This window comes from Anser brachyrhynchus (genome assembly GCF_964034855.1).
Source record: "Anser brachyrhynchus genome assembly, chromosome: 3".
NCBI classification, from domain to species: Eukaryota; Metazoa; Chordata; class Aves; order Anseriformes; family Anatidae; genus Anser; species Anser brachyrhynchus.
Window position 1 is genome coordinate 34,233,457 of NC_137696.1, and position 18,710 is coordinate 34,252,166.

General features: G+C 42.6%; 1 protein-coding gene across 1 annotated transcript in view; it reads right to left on the bottom strand.

Moving 5' to 3' along the window:
• PPP1CB (protein phosphatase 1 catalytic subunit beta) overlaps nt 1-17,432 on the bottom strand; it is a 29,533-nt gene extending 12,101 nt beyond the window's left edge. Inside the window, exons 1-4 of the mRNA XM_080588251.1 lie at nt 17,077-17,432; nt 4,892-5,023; nt 940-1,170; nt 483-587 (exon numbers count right to left, since the gene is read on the bottom strand). Of these exons, the coding sequence (XP_080444377.1) occupies nt 483-587; nt 940-1,170; nt 4,892-5,023; nt 17,077-17,128 (520 nt within the window). The 5' untranslated portion in view covers nt 17,129-17,432. The remainder of the gene's footprint in view (nt 1-482; nt 588-939; nt 1,171-4,891; nt 5,024-17,076) is intronic.
• Nucleotides 17,433-18,710: the final 1,278 nt, after the last annotated feature.

An 18,710-nucleotide genomic window follows, 5' to 3' on the forward strand; every position in this document is an offset into this window, starting at 1 on the left:
TAATGTTAGTCTTACTTCAAGCAAGAGGTTTAATTATGTGAGCAAAAAGTTCTCTTCCACCATCTTACAAAACCAGCTAAAGAGGCCAAGACTACAGAGCTGGGGTTACTCATGAAACTTGTTCTTTCAATTTACTGCTCCAGCTCCCAGTGTTTGCTATCAGTCCGTGCAGTCCTAGCTACGGCAAATGAAGCAAATTAGGCATGAGTTCTAGTATTCAGTGTCCTTCAAAGAGGGACATATTGATGTAAATACTTAGACACACCCCTTTGGCAAAGGCAGCCACGTGTATCTGGTTAGGATAACACCTGCCCGCTGCCAGGTGCACAGAAAAGCACAAGACATAATGATGACCTTTACAGACAATATAAAGATAAGCATCTCCATCTAAATATCAGGTATGCAAATGCATGCTCCATTTGATATAATATTAACCCAAAGATCAGGTTAGACACGGCCTTTAAAAGCAGTCACCAACTTACCTCCGTGACAGCAGAAGATCTTCTCATCCACAATAGCTGCAATAGGCAGACAGTTAAAGCAGTCTGTGAAGGTCTTCCAGAGCTTAATGTTAAACCTCCGCTTGCCTACAAGAACAGTGCATGACATTAGGAAGAGACAGCTGTTTTCTTCAAGCCAACCTACAATACATATCACAACCTGACCATGGACATTACCAAAGCATCTTTACAGAGATATATTCCAGAGTATTAGGTTTCAATCTCCTGCAATAGTATTTCAAGGACAGCAGAAGAAGAAATATTTGAGTTTAACCTTATCTTGGTAGGTACTTTCAGAAAGTTTCAAAGAAGGTTCACAGAATATTTCAAAGAAGGTTCACATTATAATGAAACCCTTGCAGTTTAAGAGTCACTACTAGAAATGCTTCCAAAACACACAGTACATAACAGGCTTTCAGAAGGAACAGGCTTTGCTTACATTCATCATAGAATCCATAGATCCGATTGATGCTAGCACACTCATGATTTCCTCTTAAGAGAAAGAAGTTCTCTGGGTACTTGATTTTATACGCCAGGAGTAGGCAAATTGTTTCCAAAGACTGTTTGCCTCTGTCTACATAATCTCCAAGGAAAAGATAATTAGCTTCTGGCGGGAATCCTCCATATTCAAATAGTCGAAGCAAGTCTGTATACTGACCATGAATATCACCTGAATAAGAAAACGTTTACCAAGAATTAGTGCAACAGTGTAAAGAGCAGACATATCAAGAACTTAAGTCAATCACTTTTTATTAACCGATCTTAAAAGAAATACTTTCCTTAAAAAAAAAAAACTGGCAATATGCATCAGAAAGGTGAGAACCATGCTAACATTACAAATTTAAGTATTTACTAAAAGCAAGTAACTTACAATCTGCGTGGAAATGCTAATTATGAAAACCTGAAAAACAAAAGCCACACAAGGAGTCTTCACAATTAAGCTTAAGCTTTCTAATCATGCTCTAATTTATTCAAATTAAAACGAAGTCTGAAAGAATGTCTAATTGAACAGTTACCTGGCCAGGAAGCCAATGTACTAAGAGAAAGTCAAGTCACATTATTTATTGCAATAACAGATCACTAAAGGATCTAGATTGACTGGAGAGAAACCAAACATTGTGCTGGCAGTGAGCACTTACTCCAAAGGTCAACTGCCTGTCCTCCTATAACACTGTTGTACTAAGATCCCCATTCCCTGGCATTCACGGTAACTCCTTTGATGCAATTATTTATACAAAAACAGTACAGAGACTCAAAGACTGACAACCTTTGTAAGATATTCAACCCTGCAGAAGTATTTTAGGAAAAATAACTTACTCATCACACTGCCACCTTCAAAATTAAGCAGGCTTTCCATGAAATAGCTCTGTGCAGAAATTAAAACACCATGTCATATCAGACTAGCCAAAAGTAACCATCTGAGCTGCCCCTAAGGTCAAAGATAATACCAAAGCCACTCTACAGGAACTCATACAATGCATGTGATGTATTCCAGCTGACTGTAGAATTCATTACTGGAGTGACCGAATGCAAAAAATCCACCTAAGAAATGTTCATTACAGGCTATATGCCGATAATACTGACTACCTCCTGGTCCTTTACACTAAGCACGCCACAAATGTATTTTCACTTTTGTCATTTGTTCTGTGACAAAATACCTGTTTTTATTAAACACAGTTATTCTCCAGTAGAGAATTTGCTTCCACGACCATACCAGGGGTGACCTTATCGCTCTCTACAGGTACCTTAAAGGAGGCTGTAGCGGGGTGGGGGTTGGTCTGTTCTCCCACGTGCCTGGTGACAGGACGAGGGGGAATGGGTGAAAGTTGTGACAGGGGATTTTTAGGTTGGATGTTAGGAAGAACTTCTTTACCGAAAGGGTTGTTAGGCATTAGAATGGGCTGCCCAGGGAGGTGGTGGAGTCACCATCCCTGGAGGTCTTTAAAAGACGTTTAGATATAGAGCTTAGCGATATGGTTTAGTGGAGTACTTAGTGTTAGGTCGGATGTTGGACTCGATGATCTTGAGGTCTCTTCCAACCTAGAAATCTGTGATACTGTGATAAAACTAAAAAAGCAGCAATACCCCCACGCCTACAACTTTTTCCATAATCTTGAAAAGGCATTCCCAGACCTGTATGCTCACCAGTTCAAGTCTTATAGCTATGTACTCCAGTTACTAGTTGATGCTCTGTTCTTTATTTTTTCCATAATAAATTCAATACTTCCTTCTTCAGGCAATATCTTTTTTTTTTAAAGCTATTCCTTACTCCAGGAGGGGAATTATATCCTAATTTTCTTTTAATAATGATAAATATTATGCATTATCCAATTGCATGCGCTCTGTAGTTCCACCAGCTAAAATCATTTTCACATGCACTGCAACAAGAACAATTCTAGTCTACTTGATATTGGAAATCTCCAGGTTGTCATCAGAAGGAAACATAGAAGACTTGTCAACAAGTCACCATGATGTTGAGTCTAGTGCTCTGAAACTGTTTTATTAGTACTCACCAGACTTCTTCACCATCAGAATTAACTACCAAGTAAATAAATATTACGCTTATTGTCTCGAACTACTTTCAGTCATGCACATGAGCCAGAATGACCAAAGGACTTACAGGGTAAAGTTTCTACATTTTGTAGAAACTATTTTGTAAAGGGACCACAGCATTTAACACTGTTCCATTGAAGGCAGTTGATAATTTAAAATACAGGTTCATATGGGCACAAGTTGAAGTCCATCAGATATGAAGCCTTCCGATAAAAGCTGCAACTATTTTAAAATGGACATTTACATAAGACATCTTTCATCTTACGTTAGAACGCAGTCATTCAAGATGTAAAAGCTTATTCTGAACTGACTTGATTACAAGAAAAGACAGTCCTATAATGATCCCTCAAGCGTTGCCTGAATACACTTATATGGTAGTTCAAAGTAGTACAGCTGCCTAATTTGCTTTGGTGAAAGACATCATCACTCTTTCACTTTGAAGTACATACATCTTTGACAATTGCTCTAATACTAAATGTAGATGCACCTGACGCTTCCATGTGCTATCACTTTGTTTACAATCTAATTTAAAAATAACAAATGCCTTATCTAACTGTGCATTTGCTACCTTATTGTGCATCTAAGAGTCCTTTCAGCTGTCTAGATTTTAAGAAGTGAGAAATTAACTTTGAAGGAGGCTAATTATACTTTGCAGACTTTGACTTATGCACAATATTTGAGTTTTCACCTTTCCTTTATCTAAGAATATGTAGAGACTACTGTAGTCTTTTCCTCAGCCTAGCATGAAGACAATGTGCTAAAGCTGGATTTTCCCTTCAACTTTGTGTTATTAAACAAGCTGGTCTGGTTTTTGTCTCCCCACCCTACCAAGCAATTAGTCATTTAAAAGTGACTTTGTCTTTAGTACTTTTCTATTCTTTTATTTTTATGTTTTAATAATTAGTAATATCCTCTCAATGTAAGGAAGATTGCTACATTAGGCCTGCCGGGAGGAAGCCTAGGAAGAGGACAATTCATCTTTGGGCATGTTAGTAACAAACTCAAAGACCGTTTCAATTTTAACTCTGACACTTTAAGCAGCCTAATTCTAGAAATTTACTGCTTTCTAAGGTTGTGTCTGCTGTGAATAACTTGAAGGATGATTACACGTCTGTATTTACAATACTTTAGTAACAGTTTTAAACAAGCCTGCATACCTATTAACAACAGTGTACTTCTGAAGATGTCTAGCATATTATAAGAGCTTAGAGATGTAAAGCACAGTTTCACCCATATTTGATGACAATGTTGTTTGATAATACTTGCTATAAAGCTCAAGGGATTTTTACATGTTAACAAATTAATTTACGAATCTTTCTTTTTTTAGATCGACACTTTCTTCAACACTATTTTTGAACAAGGACTAGGAAAGCATTCCATTTCATATCATATAAAGATCTTTGTTTTGCTTATGCTTTGAAGGGAACAAGTACAACAGCAAAGATTTGCTCTGTTTTTAAAGAACTAGCTGCTTTTTGAAATAACGATCTAAGGAGTAGCAGCAGCTCCACGCAAGCAGTCCTTAGGGAAGTACAAGTGACAGGTTGCAAAATTAGCACTAGAAGAGAGCACAGGCAGCTCTTATCGGCAAGAGAACTTGCTCCTGAACAGTACCAGGAACAACTGTTAACTGCCTTTTCTTGACTTAATCCAATCTACGTTGAAAATGGCATTTAAGATTGTAAAGACCTCAGTCACTAATTCGTACTGCCCAAGTCAAGGTCATTTGCCTATCCCAGTATCTTTTTCATTGGATTTTCTTTCCATTCCAACTAGCATATTAAACCTATGGAGGTGTGTACACTTACATAGAATACAGATATATGAAGTTTACATACCACAAATTTTCAGAGGTGCCTCTAGTTCCAGAAGAATAGGCTGGCTAAGAAATATTTCCCGTGATTTTATGCACAAGCCCCGAACTTCTGCTTCGGTCATCTGAACGATCTTCCCAGGACGACATCCTCGTACTGAAATGAGATGTTTAACAATTAAGATAGCTAGTACACCAAAGCACAGCAACAGCTAAGTGCAGATGACCTGCACTTGAAGTCTGTATCTGACAAAAAAGTCAGCACACATCACCGTATCTACCAAATGTGTTGGAATTATGTATTCCAAAAAATTCTAGAAACCAAACTCTGATACTGTGGTAACAGCCAGCACTTAAAGGTCTCCGTGCATGCCTGCAAGTCAGGTTCCCAGAAGAGAACAACTTAAGCTTTGCTTTCACCTCTGTGTGGATAAATAGCAACCTGAAGTGTTTAAATAAACGATCGGTTTATGCTAGAGTATTCACAATAGGCAAAAAAATCCTAAAAATGGAAATTCTGAAAAGGCTCTCACATTAACACAAAATGAACTTATTTAGGACCATTGAGTTCAACAGTTAGCTAAATACAAAGAAAAGACAACAGTTTGAGCTTTTAGTGGCTGAAATTATCACATTAGGAATATCAAACTAAACTACATTGGTGTTGATGGAATCTTTATTCCTATATAAAGGATCTTGAGTTACTGGAACCTCTGCATCTAAACAGAGACATTCCAATTAGCATGAAATTGAATTCCTATACTCCTAAGTCAGGTCTTCAGATCTATATTTAGTGCTCAGTTTTCAAGAGCATTCACATTACACTTCAACCACCATCCTCTGACAAGCCTACCTGCAGCTGCTTCTTTGCACAAATATCTGCACTTTGGCCCATCCAGTTCAGTTTTGCATCTCAGCACAACCCAAGCTTCAGATCCAAACTAATAAACCAGCATATACTAGTGTCTACAACAGGTCAACATCCTGTTCTGCCATCTGCTTCAGACAGAGCAACATTCAGCATTAAACAACAGGGGTAGCTACAAGAGAAGGTGGAACGAACCCATAGCAGTTCAAATCCAAATGTTTTCAAACTCAAACATATTAAGACATTGCTCGGTGAAAACATTAGTTGAATCTTCAGGAAGTCAAATATGAGATTTTGCTAACAGAAGTGCAAAAACTAGTTCTTCGCAGCTAAGATCAATTCCTCAGTTGCCCGTTTTCCCTATATTCAAAACAATATTAAGCTTGCACCTTTTATTTTCCAAAGGAGATCAATATCATTATCTACATTCTATAATGGGAAAAAAAAGATACAAGGAGAAACAACCTGTTCTAAAGACAGCCAGTACCGCAGTCCGAACTGTTAACCTCAAAAAGCTCTGCTCCGATTTTCATCACATGCACATCTGACCAACCCAACACTGTGCTATGATTTTTATTTTTGTTTTTTTTTAATAAGCACCAGATCTCTTGTTCAGCTGAGGTTAGGAAGCAGTCACAGGAAGAGACGAGGAGGCAGAAGTGAAGAATTATCTCAAGCAGGGAAGATGTGAAAGCAGATCTTGGGACAGCCAGCTGGAGGGCCACTTTACGCACAACGGGGCTCCCTTGGAAACACCTTGCTCATCAGAATGCCACCAGGACAGGGCCGGTACAAGTGGCGCTCAGGACTCCTTTCAGGGAAGCTCCCCATCAGTACCACGCGACACCTGCCATATGGTAAGTCACATGCTTTTAGCTAACAACTATGTTAGAGGCAGCAAACAGCTTTTTAGTAACTTTTTTTGTTGTAGAACATTGCTCACGCATTAAGATGTGGGGTAACATATTAAGAGAATACAAGGGCAAACAGTCAACGTGATGGGAGAGCAAAAGCGTACAGGCTTCAGTTTCACCACATCTCAAATGTCTACTAGATGATGCACTTATGGATAGCCCTTCAGCCCCGAAGAGATTATTGGCAAAAGAAAAAACAGGCCTTGACAGCTTTGTGCAGGACTTGACTATTCGATTTGAGGGTACCAGAACGCTCCAACAATCTCCACGCTTTTCTAGTGCTTTGTTTGGGTAGCTTAAACAGGTTCCTTCCACAGATCTGAAGCTCGCTGCCTAGATGCAATAAGCCAGCACTACACAGAAAGCTCCCACCTGACAGAGCACAGTCCTAACAACCATTCCAATGGCTATCATTTATTGAAATGATTCTGCTCCATTTTAACCCCTTGGCTGTCTGATGCTTATAACACAAGATCACGCCAAAGAAGCATGCAGCCCAACTAGCTGCTTGTCAGCCACATTTTTCTTCCGCAAACTATGTATTCTTTTAACCTATTTTGATAAGCAATCAAGTTTTCTTCTGTGTTTAACTACTTTCATAACATTTTGCAACACCAAATTAAAACCAAGAAGCAACTTAACTGTGCAATTTACATCCTATCTAGTCTTGGACCTTGAGCCCAGGAAACCCCACCATATACACCCCCTAATGTTACCACCAGTAGCCCCAAACCAGAGTCCCAAACTGAGAGTGCAGTTCAAGAAGAGCACTCGTACTACTTCAAATAGCTCTGATCCAATCAGCAGTTCTTAAGACGCCAGACTTTTGCTTTAACTCCCTTTGAAACTTGACGGGAGGTTTAAACTTGCATCAATTGCTTTATAGGACTGAGCTTTTAATGCTGCTGGATTTTTACACTAGACCACGCAGCCCGACTTCACATCTAGCTACCTGCCACAGTCAGTACATCCAGCGCCATGCTGTTAGCTCTTGACTTTTTGCAATAGAGCCTTGTACACTGCAGCCCCTAACAGACAAACCAATGCAAAGTCTGGCAACCCGCCACCATGGTCGGATTCTCCAGGTAAGCAAGTTGCTAGAACTACATCAAGCACATCACTCTTGAACAGGAGATAAAGCACGCCCAATGATCACAGTTACTTTCTGCCCCAGGAAGGAACCTGGGGCACCACACCATGATGAAGCCCTCCCCATGCCAGCAGGCAGCAGCTCCCCGCAAACAGGTCTGCTCAGCACAGAGTCTGGGATTTCAAGAAGAATAACCACCAATAACATGCTAAAGAGCAAAGAAGTTCTCCCACGGTCCCCGATCATCCATAAACAACTTATGTATGGAAACATGAGAAGGTGCTGGGACCCGGGAAGCCTCAGCACGTCACTGGATTCACACTGGGAGGTGTTGAAAGGTCAGCCAGCTAGTCATCTGAAAGGGCTGGGCCACACGCACACGAGCAGGGCCAAGCACATCTTTTACTGACTTACACTACAGCTAGAGTTTTGTTTGTGACTCCTCGACTCAGCTGGGCACTGCTCGGATTGTAAATAGGAGCATCTCTCACCATATTTAGTTTTGCAAAAGCCAAGTCCTCAAAACAGATTTAAGAGGAAGTTAGGAGAATCAGATCTGGAGTGTAAGCGGTGTTTTTCAGACTTCTTTGCAAATGGCTACAGGCAGCCATTACTAAAACTCGCTAGTCAGAGCTGCACGCACTGGGAGGTTTGCAGCTCATAAAAGGCTCTACCAGCACCGGGAAAGCCACCCATTGCCAATGGCTGCCATTGACCCAGAGCAGGCACAGCACCTCGACATTAGATATAAATTAGTCCTCTAAGATGCAGAAACCGCAAACAAGCTTTGATTTACGTGAATATCTTCAGAAGGGACAGCAACTCCTCTTGTAATTCACAATCCCATGTGTGCAGTGCTGTGCCAGAAGAAGCCTGTGCTGCAAGGAGCTTAAACCATGGTGATACAGTAGAGAACAAAGAATTAAAAGCAACTCCATGCATTGTACTGTCAAGCTATTATTTTAGCACACTATTTCCTGTAGCAATCCAAGAGATGCTCTAATCACTATTACAGCGTTCTCAGCATCTACACAACCTTCGATAAGCAACCTTAGTAAGCCTAGCAATAGGAACTGGTCATTTGAGAACGGTTGCACAGTGCCAGGAAAGAAAAACTTCTGCAAGGTGTTTGTTTGCTTTACTTTTGTTTGTTTTTATTCCTCCAAACTCATTCCAGAGACTAGAACGTTATGTATGGCTACAAGGCAATAGTGGCCAGGAAGGAAATGACACCCAGGAGCGCGGTTTGAGAACTGGTTGTTGCAAGTTGTACGGGCATCGCTTCTTTTGCCATTCTCCTCCATGAAACAGAGGAAATCCACTAACCTAGTCTGTCATCCCGTTTCTGGGGCGCCTCTCACTTTAAGTAACTAAGCTCCTCATTTTGTGGCATCACTAATAGAAGTTTCTTCAATTACTAAATCAGCTGTGGGGCACTCAGCTGTCCTAAGCATTTACACCATGCTCTCCAACAGCATGTGCGTCCTGTTTTCTGGACAACGCTCATGCTTTTAGCAGAACATTAGATCCTGTATACCCTTCTAAGGATCAAAAAAACGAGGCCAGCATTGCTCCCTCTTCCTCTGAGCTCTTACTTTGTGGGCAGACGCATTTGTATGGCCGCACAGTAAAACACATCAGGGAGCTCATATTTTCTGTCTAGCAGAAAGACGCAACAAAGAGGCTTAATCTAGATAGCTCCCCAGGCTGGAGGAGACATCCACTGTGAACTTGGGCTAGGTCTAGTGAAGGAATAAGCAGCTGGTTCTGCTTCTTTCGGCAGCATCCCCGGCCAAGGCATTTCTGGAATTGTGGCTTTCACATTCTATGTTCATTCTATTTCTCATTTCTATTTGCCAGAGCATATCTTGAACAAAAAGCAAACAAAACCACACCACACCACAAGACTGCAAGCAAGCAGTCGATTCCACCAACATCCCCCAAGTTGATATTCTCCCATAACATTCTCTGGAATGTTTGATGATTGGCAACTAACAGCTACAGCATTTAGCTGTCTCTCTCTTGTACCTCAAAGCATTTGGGAATATTTGACGAATCCTGAACAGCCTCTCCAGGAGCAGCCTCTCTAGGAGTAGAACGGATTTGGAAGCCAAAGGCGATACTACCCACTACTTGGGAGAAAAAAAAAAAAAACAGTTCTGACAGTTTTGGAAACACGTTCTCAAGTTATCTGCTCAATTTTTAAAATCTAAGTTATAGGTTTCCATGGTTTTTAAAGTTAAGTATCCTGGATTGGATTTAAAACGTCTTCCATTTTCAAAAGCAAAGCTTCTATTCCCTCAAAATATTTTGTTATTTAAATTGTACAGCTGTCACCCAGAAGTATTTTGCACCAAAATGACAAGAGCTATGCCAACAATACAAGTTTACAAAGTTTCTGAATTGCTGCAACAAAACTAAGGTTAACGTGGCTTTCATTCCCACAGCAGCCTGCGGACAACAGTAAGGTAACTCAAGCCCTGCCACACTTTGCTCCATTCAGTACACAGCATACTGCTGAACTCACAGCCACTCTGTACACGCATGCAAAGCCCTGTGCCTTTTGTAGGGTACATCATCTGAACTCCACACTAAAACCCAAAGAATTAACTTTCTTGGGAGCTTTTTTCCTGAAGGACTGCACTTTTCCATCTAAGTGGTCTAAAAACACTAATAAATTTGTCTTTACTGGATGCCCTTGAGATAAAGTATTTTGCTGAACAACACGATTGCTGTAAGCTCACTTTAACAGGACTTATTTAACATTAAACAAAATGACCGCAGAGTAAGAGACTGCCCAAGCCTTTAATTTCTAACCAGGGAAATAACCAAACAAAGAAGTGTTCCTCTTCCCCCAAAAGTTGGATTTATATTCTTAAAATTCATACTACCAGTAGAACTAATGCTCAGGGAGAAGCAGCAGCAGCTACCTCAAGTTGCTTCAGAAGAAACCCAAATCAGCCCACAACAACACCAAATGCACCTACGTCAAGCTTCACCCACTGCATTTGCTTTTCATGGGCCGCCTGCTGCTTACTTGCACAGAGGGAGATTCCATGCACCAGCTTATGGTCCCAGACCTCCTGAACTACACACCATCCCAAGAAACGCCGGATCCAGGGCTGAAGGACAAGATCACAGCAGTTACTCCATTCTGTAAGTGAAACACTTAATCCTAATGCTTGTTATTGGCCTGCACTTACTGTGTTTGGTTAATTACACTTGAACCAAAAATCCATGCAAATAGCAAAGCACGAGGTAGAAGCCTCTTACTATGCTGTACTGTACAAAGTGGTGGCAAATTCTTTTCCAGTCCCCTTGCAAGGTTAACCTATCATTAAAGTCTCACGCAACACAGAATTTCAACTTCTTTCTCAAAGTTTGACTTGAATTTTCCTCTAAAGCATCAGTAACAAAAATTCCTAAAACTAGAGAAAGGTCGGGGCTGATTACAAAGTTACTTTGTAACTCATGAGAAATAGCAAGGAGGAAAATTGCTTAAGTTGTAATAAAAAAGCCAGGGTTTAACATGACATTTGCATCTCCAACTCCTCAGGTACTAAATATGGTTATGTAAGATATACAGATAAAGGCTTTCTATCGAGATTGATATTAAATTGCCCAAAACCACAGAAGATGGTGCTGCAGAACTAAGACAAGGTAGCCTATGCTGTAAGACAAACTGTATGCCAACACTATGAGAAGGCAGCAAACAGGGTCGTTTCTATGCTAAAATGATGAGGCAGATACAGACAGCATGAGAAGCACCTCGGGCTGTAGCTCGCAGCAGCCCTCCCTACGCGCAGAGCCCTTCCCAAGTACAGCATCTGACCTCACTGAGCTACAGCCAAATATAGTATGCTTGGCTTCACCCTGCTAAACCACATACTGCCTTTCTTTTTTTTATTGTTACGTACCTACTTTTGTAGTGATCACTCACAAGCATTTAACTATCAAGGGTAAAAAATCCTCCTATTTACATTAAATAAAGCAGCGTTGTTTTTTCTTTTACGCTGCGATTTCGCTGTACTCCAAGCAAGACCCCGAGACAAGTCAAAACTGTTGCAGAATATTTGAGTGAAAGAGTAACTGAACCATGCAGGCCTAGAGCAGCACAGTAAGCGGACAGAATAAAGGAACACCAGGGGACATTTTCTGACACCAGGCTCTTCTTGGCCTTCAGCATAATTTTTGAAGCTAGCTCTCCCGTTCGTCCTGCACTTATAAAGCCAAGGATGAACGGGCTCGTATCTGCACTGATGTACAAGCCCAGCAACAAACACCATTCTTCCTTCTGCTCCTTCTCCCTGTTTAATACAGCACATACCCTCCAGGGAACAGACAGCTAAAAACAACAGTTTTCCTTCTCTCTCCAAAGAGACTATTTCAAGAAAATCTTTCCTTCGCTAAAAACTCCTTGTTGAGTTGTTCGTGTTTGTTTTCCTAATACAAGGGTTATCGAATGACTTCGCACCATATCAAGGTAGTATTTTTATTTTATAGTATTTTATTTTATAGTATTGTGGTTTTTCAACACTCATCTCCATAGTGTGTTCATGTTATTCTGCAGTGGATCGCTGTCACGGCTTTGGCTGGGATGGAGTTAATTTTCCTCACAGAGGTTCACATGATACTGTGTTTTGGATTTTTGATGAGAACAGTGGTGATACCACACCGATGTTTTAGCTGTTGCAGAGCGGTGCCTGCACAGAGCCAAGGATGTCTCTGCTCCTCGTGCTGCCCTGCCAGCCGGCAGGCTGGGGGTGCACCCGGAGCTGGGAGGGGACACAGCCGGGACAGCTGGCCCCAACCGACCAAAGGGATATCCCCACACCACGTGGAGTTGTGCTCAGCGATAAAACCTGGGGGAAAGGAGGAGGAAGGGGGAGGTGTCTGGAGCGATGGCGTTGTCTTCCCAAGAAACCATGACGTGTGCTAAGCACTGCTGTCCTGGACGGGACTGAACACCTGCCTGCCAATGGGAAGTGGCAAACGGACTGCCTGTTTCTTTTGCTTTGCCCAGTAAGCTGTCTTTATCTCAGCCCAGGAGTTGTCTCTCACATCTTCACCTTTATGGGTCTCTCCCCACCCCACCCAGGGAGACTGAGCAAGCAGCGGGGCGGTGCTGAGCCGCCAGCCAGGGCTAGCCCACACGGACTACTCTTCTCTGCAGCTGCCTCTCTGTCAGGATCAGTTACGAACCCTGCAGAACCACCAGCACCACTACGCTATTACACCAGACCATCATGCTGGCTGGGCACGTTCATTTGTTACGGCAGTAACAGAATCTGAAATATTACTGACCATCATGCATGAGCCCAACAGCTCTGTAGCATTTAAATCTCAATTATTTCATAAGCATTTAAAGTTCACCTTTCATCTGAAAAACTGAGTCATATTCAAATTTCAGTCTTCGTCACTGTCTGCAAGACCTCTGCATTCAGAAGAAACCAAGGGCTGTAGCCTTCTTAAAAGACATCACATGACACAGTAAGAGCACTATACAACCGGCCTTTATTACGGTGGCTGCAAAAATCGCGCTTTTAGCTGAACGCTGCAGCAACATCCATTCTCCACGTCTGCCGCAAGTTTGACAAGCCTCTTACTGGATGAGCATCTCCCAGCCTTCGTGGTGGGTTCGGTACTATCAGAACTAGCAGCCGTGCCAGCCTCACCAAAAAATAATTTTGTTTTAGAGCAAATCCACATTACGTTCCACTAACTGAATTCAGATCATTATTTAATAGGTTAGACAGACTTAAGAGTCTAGCTTCGTCTAGCCAAGGTAAATTAGCTTGTACAGCAATATAAATAAGCCTTCTTCACAGAAATCCAGCTTGTTTTTAAGGCTACTGTGTCTCTGTGTTTCCCCAAGTCCTCCCTTCCACATGATAACCTCCTTAGTGTTTACCGAGACAGATACCTATATATCTGAAAGAACAGAAAGTCCGGTCCACCTGGAGGTATTTAAGAGACATTCATAGCACAAACAGGAAGCCCAGCACCCAGACAGGAACACAGCAGTGTAACTTCACCACCACCCACAGCACTCCTTACAAGAGGCAGCACAGCTACTCCAGCACTCTTGCTTTGCTACAGAGGGAACTTTTCCACACATACCCAAAGCTTAAGCTACCTTAGAGCCTGGCTTAAACGTAAGCCTGGTGTGCCAGTTTAGCTCAGCATTTCTCCAAATATCAGGGCATTTCCCACCGAGGGATACACAGTGTGCCTGGATGGGGCACAATGCAGCACGCTGCACGTCTTTTGTGCTGCTGACGCTCGTGTGTGTGCTCCTGTGCATGACCTGAAGATCCATCCACCAGATGGCATAGCTGGGAAGGTAGAAAGAAAAAACACACACACACACAACAAAACAACATACTAAAGCTAAAAAGAGGCGATCATCTTTTTGTATACCGTAGCTTAACTAAGCCTAACCCATGACTCCAATTCTTAATACTTGCACAAGAAAAACAGTCCTAGGGCTAATTCAGTTAATTCACTTTTGTGGTCACATAGCCTAAATGTTTTCACTAAGCTACAGAATTTTGTGGTTACATGACCTGTAAATGGTTGCAGATCCATTTATACATGATTTCTCTATCAAACTAAATCTTATTACAAGCCCAAAGTATCTCCATGATCAGGCACACATCTAGAAGCACCAGCACCTCCCTCATTCTTCCAGTAAATAAGCAGGAATGGGAAGTCTGAAGATAGAAGAAAAAAAAGAGAGAACATTGCTACCTTCAGTCTTTAAGCATACATTATACACTTTGGCTTTATTTTCTTCCAAATAAAAGTCATTTATACAGTGCCACTAACTAGTAACCAAACACCAGACATATTGTACAAGAAAGTCAATGCATAACAAGCTCTTAGCATACCTTCTTATTCATTAAATCAGTATGAATTTAGGAAAGAACTCACTAATTGCAAGAACATGGAAATGAAAAAACTAGAGTCTTAGGACACTATCATCATGTATTAGGCTCAGCTGAGCCTCTCCGAAAACTGTCCCTAGTTTAACTCGAGAGCTAATCGGTCTGGCTTCCAGCATTCAAAAGATCTCTAAAATAAATATATGTTCAGGATAAGCACGCATGCACATCTGTTGAGGGTTAGTAGGGCGTTCTCAATTAATTCTCCCAAGCAGCCTGGCTATAAGCCACTTCATATTGACGTCTCAAAAAAAGAACCACATGGAGGGTAAGATGATCTATGTAGGTAACTCCAATCAAAAGGCAAGTAGTCTCGAGCAACCACAGTAAAAACAGTCGAGAACAACCCAATTAAGTAAGAGCAAGAAGACACGAGAGCTAGTACCACAGCACAGAAACAGGGTCACGAACCAGCAGCCCAATGACAACTGGAAAGTTTCCTGTTGCAGCTTTGTTGCATATTTGCTACCTTTAAAATTTATGTGCAGCAGCCACTGAGACAATCGCTGTTCAAACTGAAAGCTACCCATTTCACTTAAAGTAACCAAAAGGACTATACACAAACTGCCTACTAACATTTCATAAAAATTACGTTTGATTTTTTTTAATGTGCATTGTTTACCACTCAAAAGCCACATTTCCTCATTGTTTTAGTCCAAACTGAAGTGAGAATAATGGAGCCAACATACTTTTAACTAATTAATTGCTCCAGAGATAAAAGTCTATAGGAATTTTTCTGCGCAAGCAGCATGGGGAGGGATCCATACTCACTTTACCAGAACAGGTCAGCTAAGCAACAGCATAAGCTCCAGCTTGTGAGCTGCCAACTGTACAAAAAGGTTTCATTGTGGAACACTACTATTCAACCACAGCTTAAAATACTGTACGTTAGCAGTAAAACAACTAAAAGATGTTAAATGGAAGCAAAAATAATCCAGACACAATACACTTTATGTTTAGTTTATTTTTCTCCAAATACACCTTGGAAGAATCTATTCCCTTTCAGATACAAGACGTTGTACAAGGCACTCCTACAACTGTTTGTAGGTGACAAGCAGAAAAAGCAGAAAAAAAAGTCACCCTGTTTTCCTAAAGAGTCTTCCTAATCTGCTCAGAGCAGGAAAGACTGAGAAACGGCTGCAAAAATACAAGAAAAAATAGAAAGCACAGATCAGGTTGCTCAGTCTCAGTGCAACCAACCATAACCCAAAAAACTAGAGAGCTGCAACACAAGTATTAATGGTGTGTGCAAAAGGTATGAAGTATTTTAAAAGTCTTCATCACCTCCTCTTAAACTATTCTATATTTAAGCAACTACCAGAAGAGCAAGGAGGAACAGTACCTCTTGACAACTGAGGTGTCTCTACAAAAAAAAAAAGACAATCAAAAAAACAACCAAAAAACCCCATGACACCATACTTATTCATTGTGAAGTCCCCAAAAATACATGCAATAAAAGCCAATGTTTACTAGGTTCTGTTTTGCTTGTCTGAAACTGACCTACTAATCTGGATTTCAACATCCAGAAAATGGGAAGTTTATCTGTAATAGTGATCAGAGATAAACTTTGACTGATGATCCCCGATGGTTCTTTCCATACTACACTACAGCACGTATCTTGAAACACAAACATGACCGCAGCTGCCAAAGCCTTTGTGGATTTTAAAGTACTGATTTTACTGTTTATAAATTACAGTTCCACTTCTAAAAAGAACAGCAATTACAAAGAGACCCTCAACGCCTTAAAAATTCTGCTCTGCGATAACTCAGCTACATAAAACTTTCAGACTTATAAAACATGTTTCTCCTCCAAAACTGTAGGTAAATTTCTTTCTATAAGCCCTCTGCAGAGTGACCCAAATGCGCGAGGTTGGTATCTCCATTTGTGGCAAGCAAGCCGGAGACCAGCACATCTGTCTGTGCGCGCACTCGCATCCCCGGCGCACCAGGTATTTGTTGAATGTGGAGAGGGAGATTAATGCCAGCACAGGCCTAGGAAAACCAAATATTCAGGACATGACTTCAATAAAAGCGAAGAGGGAAGCCCTGGGCTCCCCAGCAGCAGGGGGTCTGGCAGTCTCCTCGTTTCACAGGAACCCCCCAAGCCCCTTCACGGCCCCAGGAGAGCCCGGGCGGCTGCCCCGCAGGCAGGCTCCCTCCATGCTCCCACCACACGGGGCTTATCCAGCCGCAGGTCTCCTCCAAGGCCCTTTTATCGTTATTCTTTTATTTTTCAGAGGAGCACAGGCACTTCGCCCAGGGCCGGGCGGGCTCCCCGTGCCCCGGGCGAGGACCGGCTCCCCGCCGCCTCCCCCCCCCCGGCTCCCCGCAGGCTCCCCCATCCCCCGGCGGGCTGTCGGTGCCCGGACACCCTCCGTCCCGGCGGCCGCTCACCTTCCAGCAGCCGTGTGATGAGGCTGTCCACGTTCAGCTCCCCGTCCGCCATTTTGTGGCCGCCGCGCTCGGTCCCGGGCGGGGAGAGGGCGGGCTGGAGGGCGCCTCACGGAGGAGGAGGAGGAGGAGGAGGAGGAGCGGGGAGCGGCGGCCGCAGCACGGACGGCTCCCCCCACCCCCCGCGGCCACCACCACCACCGGTCCCCTCGGGCCGGCCGCCTCCGCTGGCAGCCCCAAGCGCCGCCGCTGCCGCCGCTCCCTCACGGCCGTAGCGGGGGGAAGCGGCCGCCGCTCCTGCCCGCCCCGCCAGCCCCCGCCTCAGCAGCCGCCGCCACCGCGCATGCGCACCGCGCACCCCCCTCCTCCGCCCGACCGCTCGCCGCGCAGGCTCCGGAGCGGGCTGGCGGGCTGCAAGGCGCATGCGCACAGCGCCGCCGCCGCTCCCCTGTGGGGTCTGATATCGGCCCCCGGCCGGGCCGTGAGGGGGTTCCGCTCCGCTGCTGGGACCGCCCGTGGAAGCCCAGTTTATTAAAAATAATTGAAATTTAAATTATTAAAAATATTTATTAAAAATAATTATAATCTCTCAGAACTGGAACTGTGCTCTTCGTAGCCCTGCCTTTAACGCAGTTGTCAAGAACCTCATAACTAATGTGTTTGTTTCACTGTGGACAGATCTGCTAACGTACTTTTTTGGTGATTTCATGTATATATGTATATATTTATAATGAGTGCTCTAAAAGCACGTTAATTTACATACTTGAGTCAACCATTGCTTGCCTTGCGTGGACAGAAAAATGTTTTAAAATGTAGGTGAGAACTCGTAGCAAAGCAGGACAGCACGCAACTACATACATACTGACAAAATACATACGGTGACTGGCTCATCCCTCACACCAAACAACCTGCAGACGTTCTAGAAAAAAACAGGCCACTTATTTATATGTCTAAATACAGGTGTCGATGTAGAAACTTATCTCGGTGAGCTCAAATGTGATTTTCTTCATCCGTCTGTACAAGCCAGCAAAATCCTGTCACCTGTAGCAGTTTCAAAACCTAGTTTTTATCTTTTGATTAGGAGAAAATGAGGATGAGAAAAACAAAAGCAATTAGGACAAGGTGGGGCAGTGATTAGGCGTCAGACACTGGTAGGTGTCCAGACAGCCAGGTAAAAGAGCACTCTTTTGAAATACGTAGGCAATGATAATAAAGTTTCACTTGGATTCACTGAAGGAAGAGGAAGAAACTCCAGAGAAGAAAATTTATTTTGTATCTCCTTTTGTTGGCAGCGTACATGGAAATGCAATTCCGACTCGTCTGCTGAAAGCATACACATATCATACACATATCCTTATTTTCCAATTTCTGACAGTGGTGAAAATCTCAATAGCACATCAAAGCTTTGTCTTTCATTTTTTTTGTTAAACTAGGAAAAGCAATTATTCAGCTCTTAAAGGATCTTCCTTATCCTAACTACTTCATTCCTGCCAAAACTAATAGATACACGGTCTCTCCTGAGCTTTTAGGAATCGTCCCAGTTTCATTTCACACTACTGAAGTGCTGTGAAGGTTATTTTAAGCCACTGCAACATCAAGTTCAAACATAATAGTACATTATCGTAGAACATTTTGCA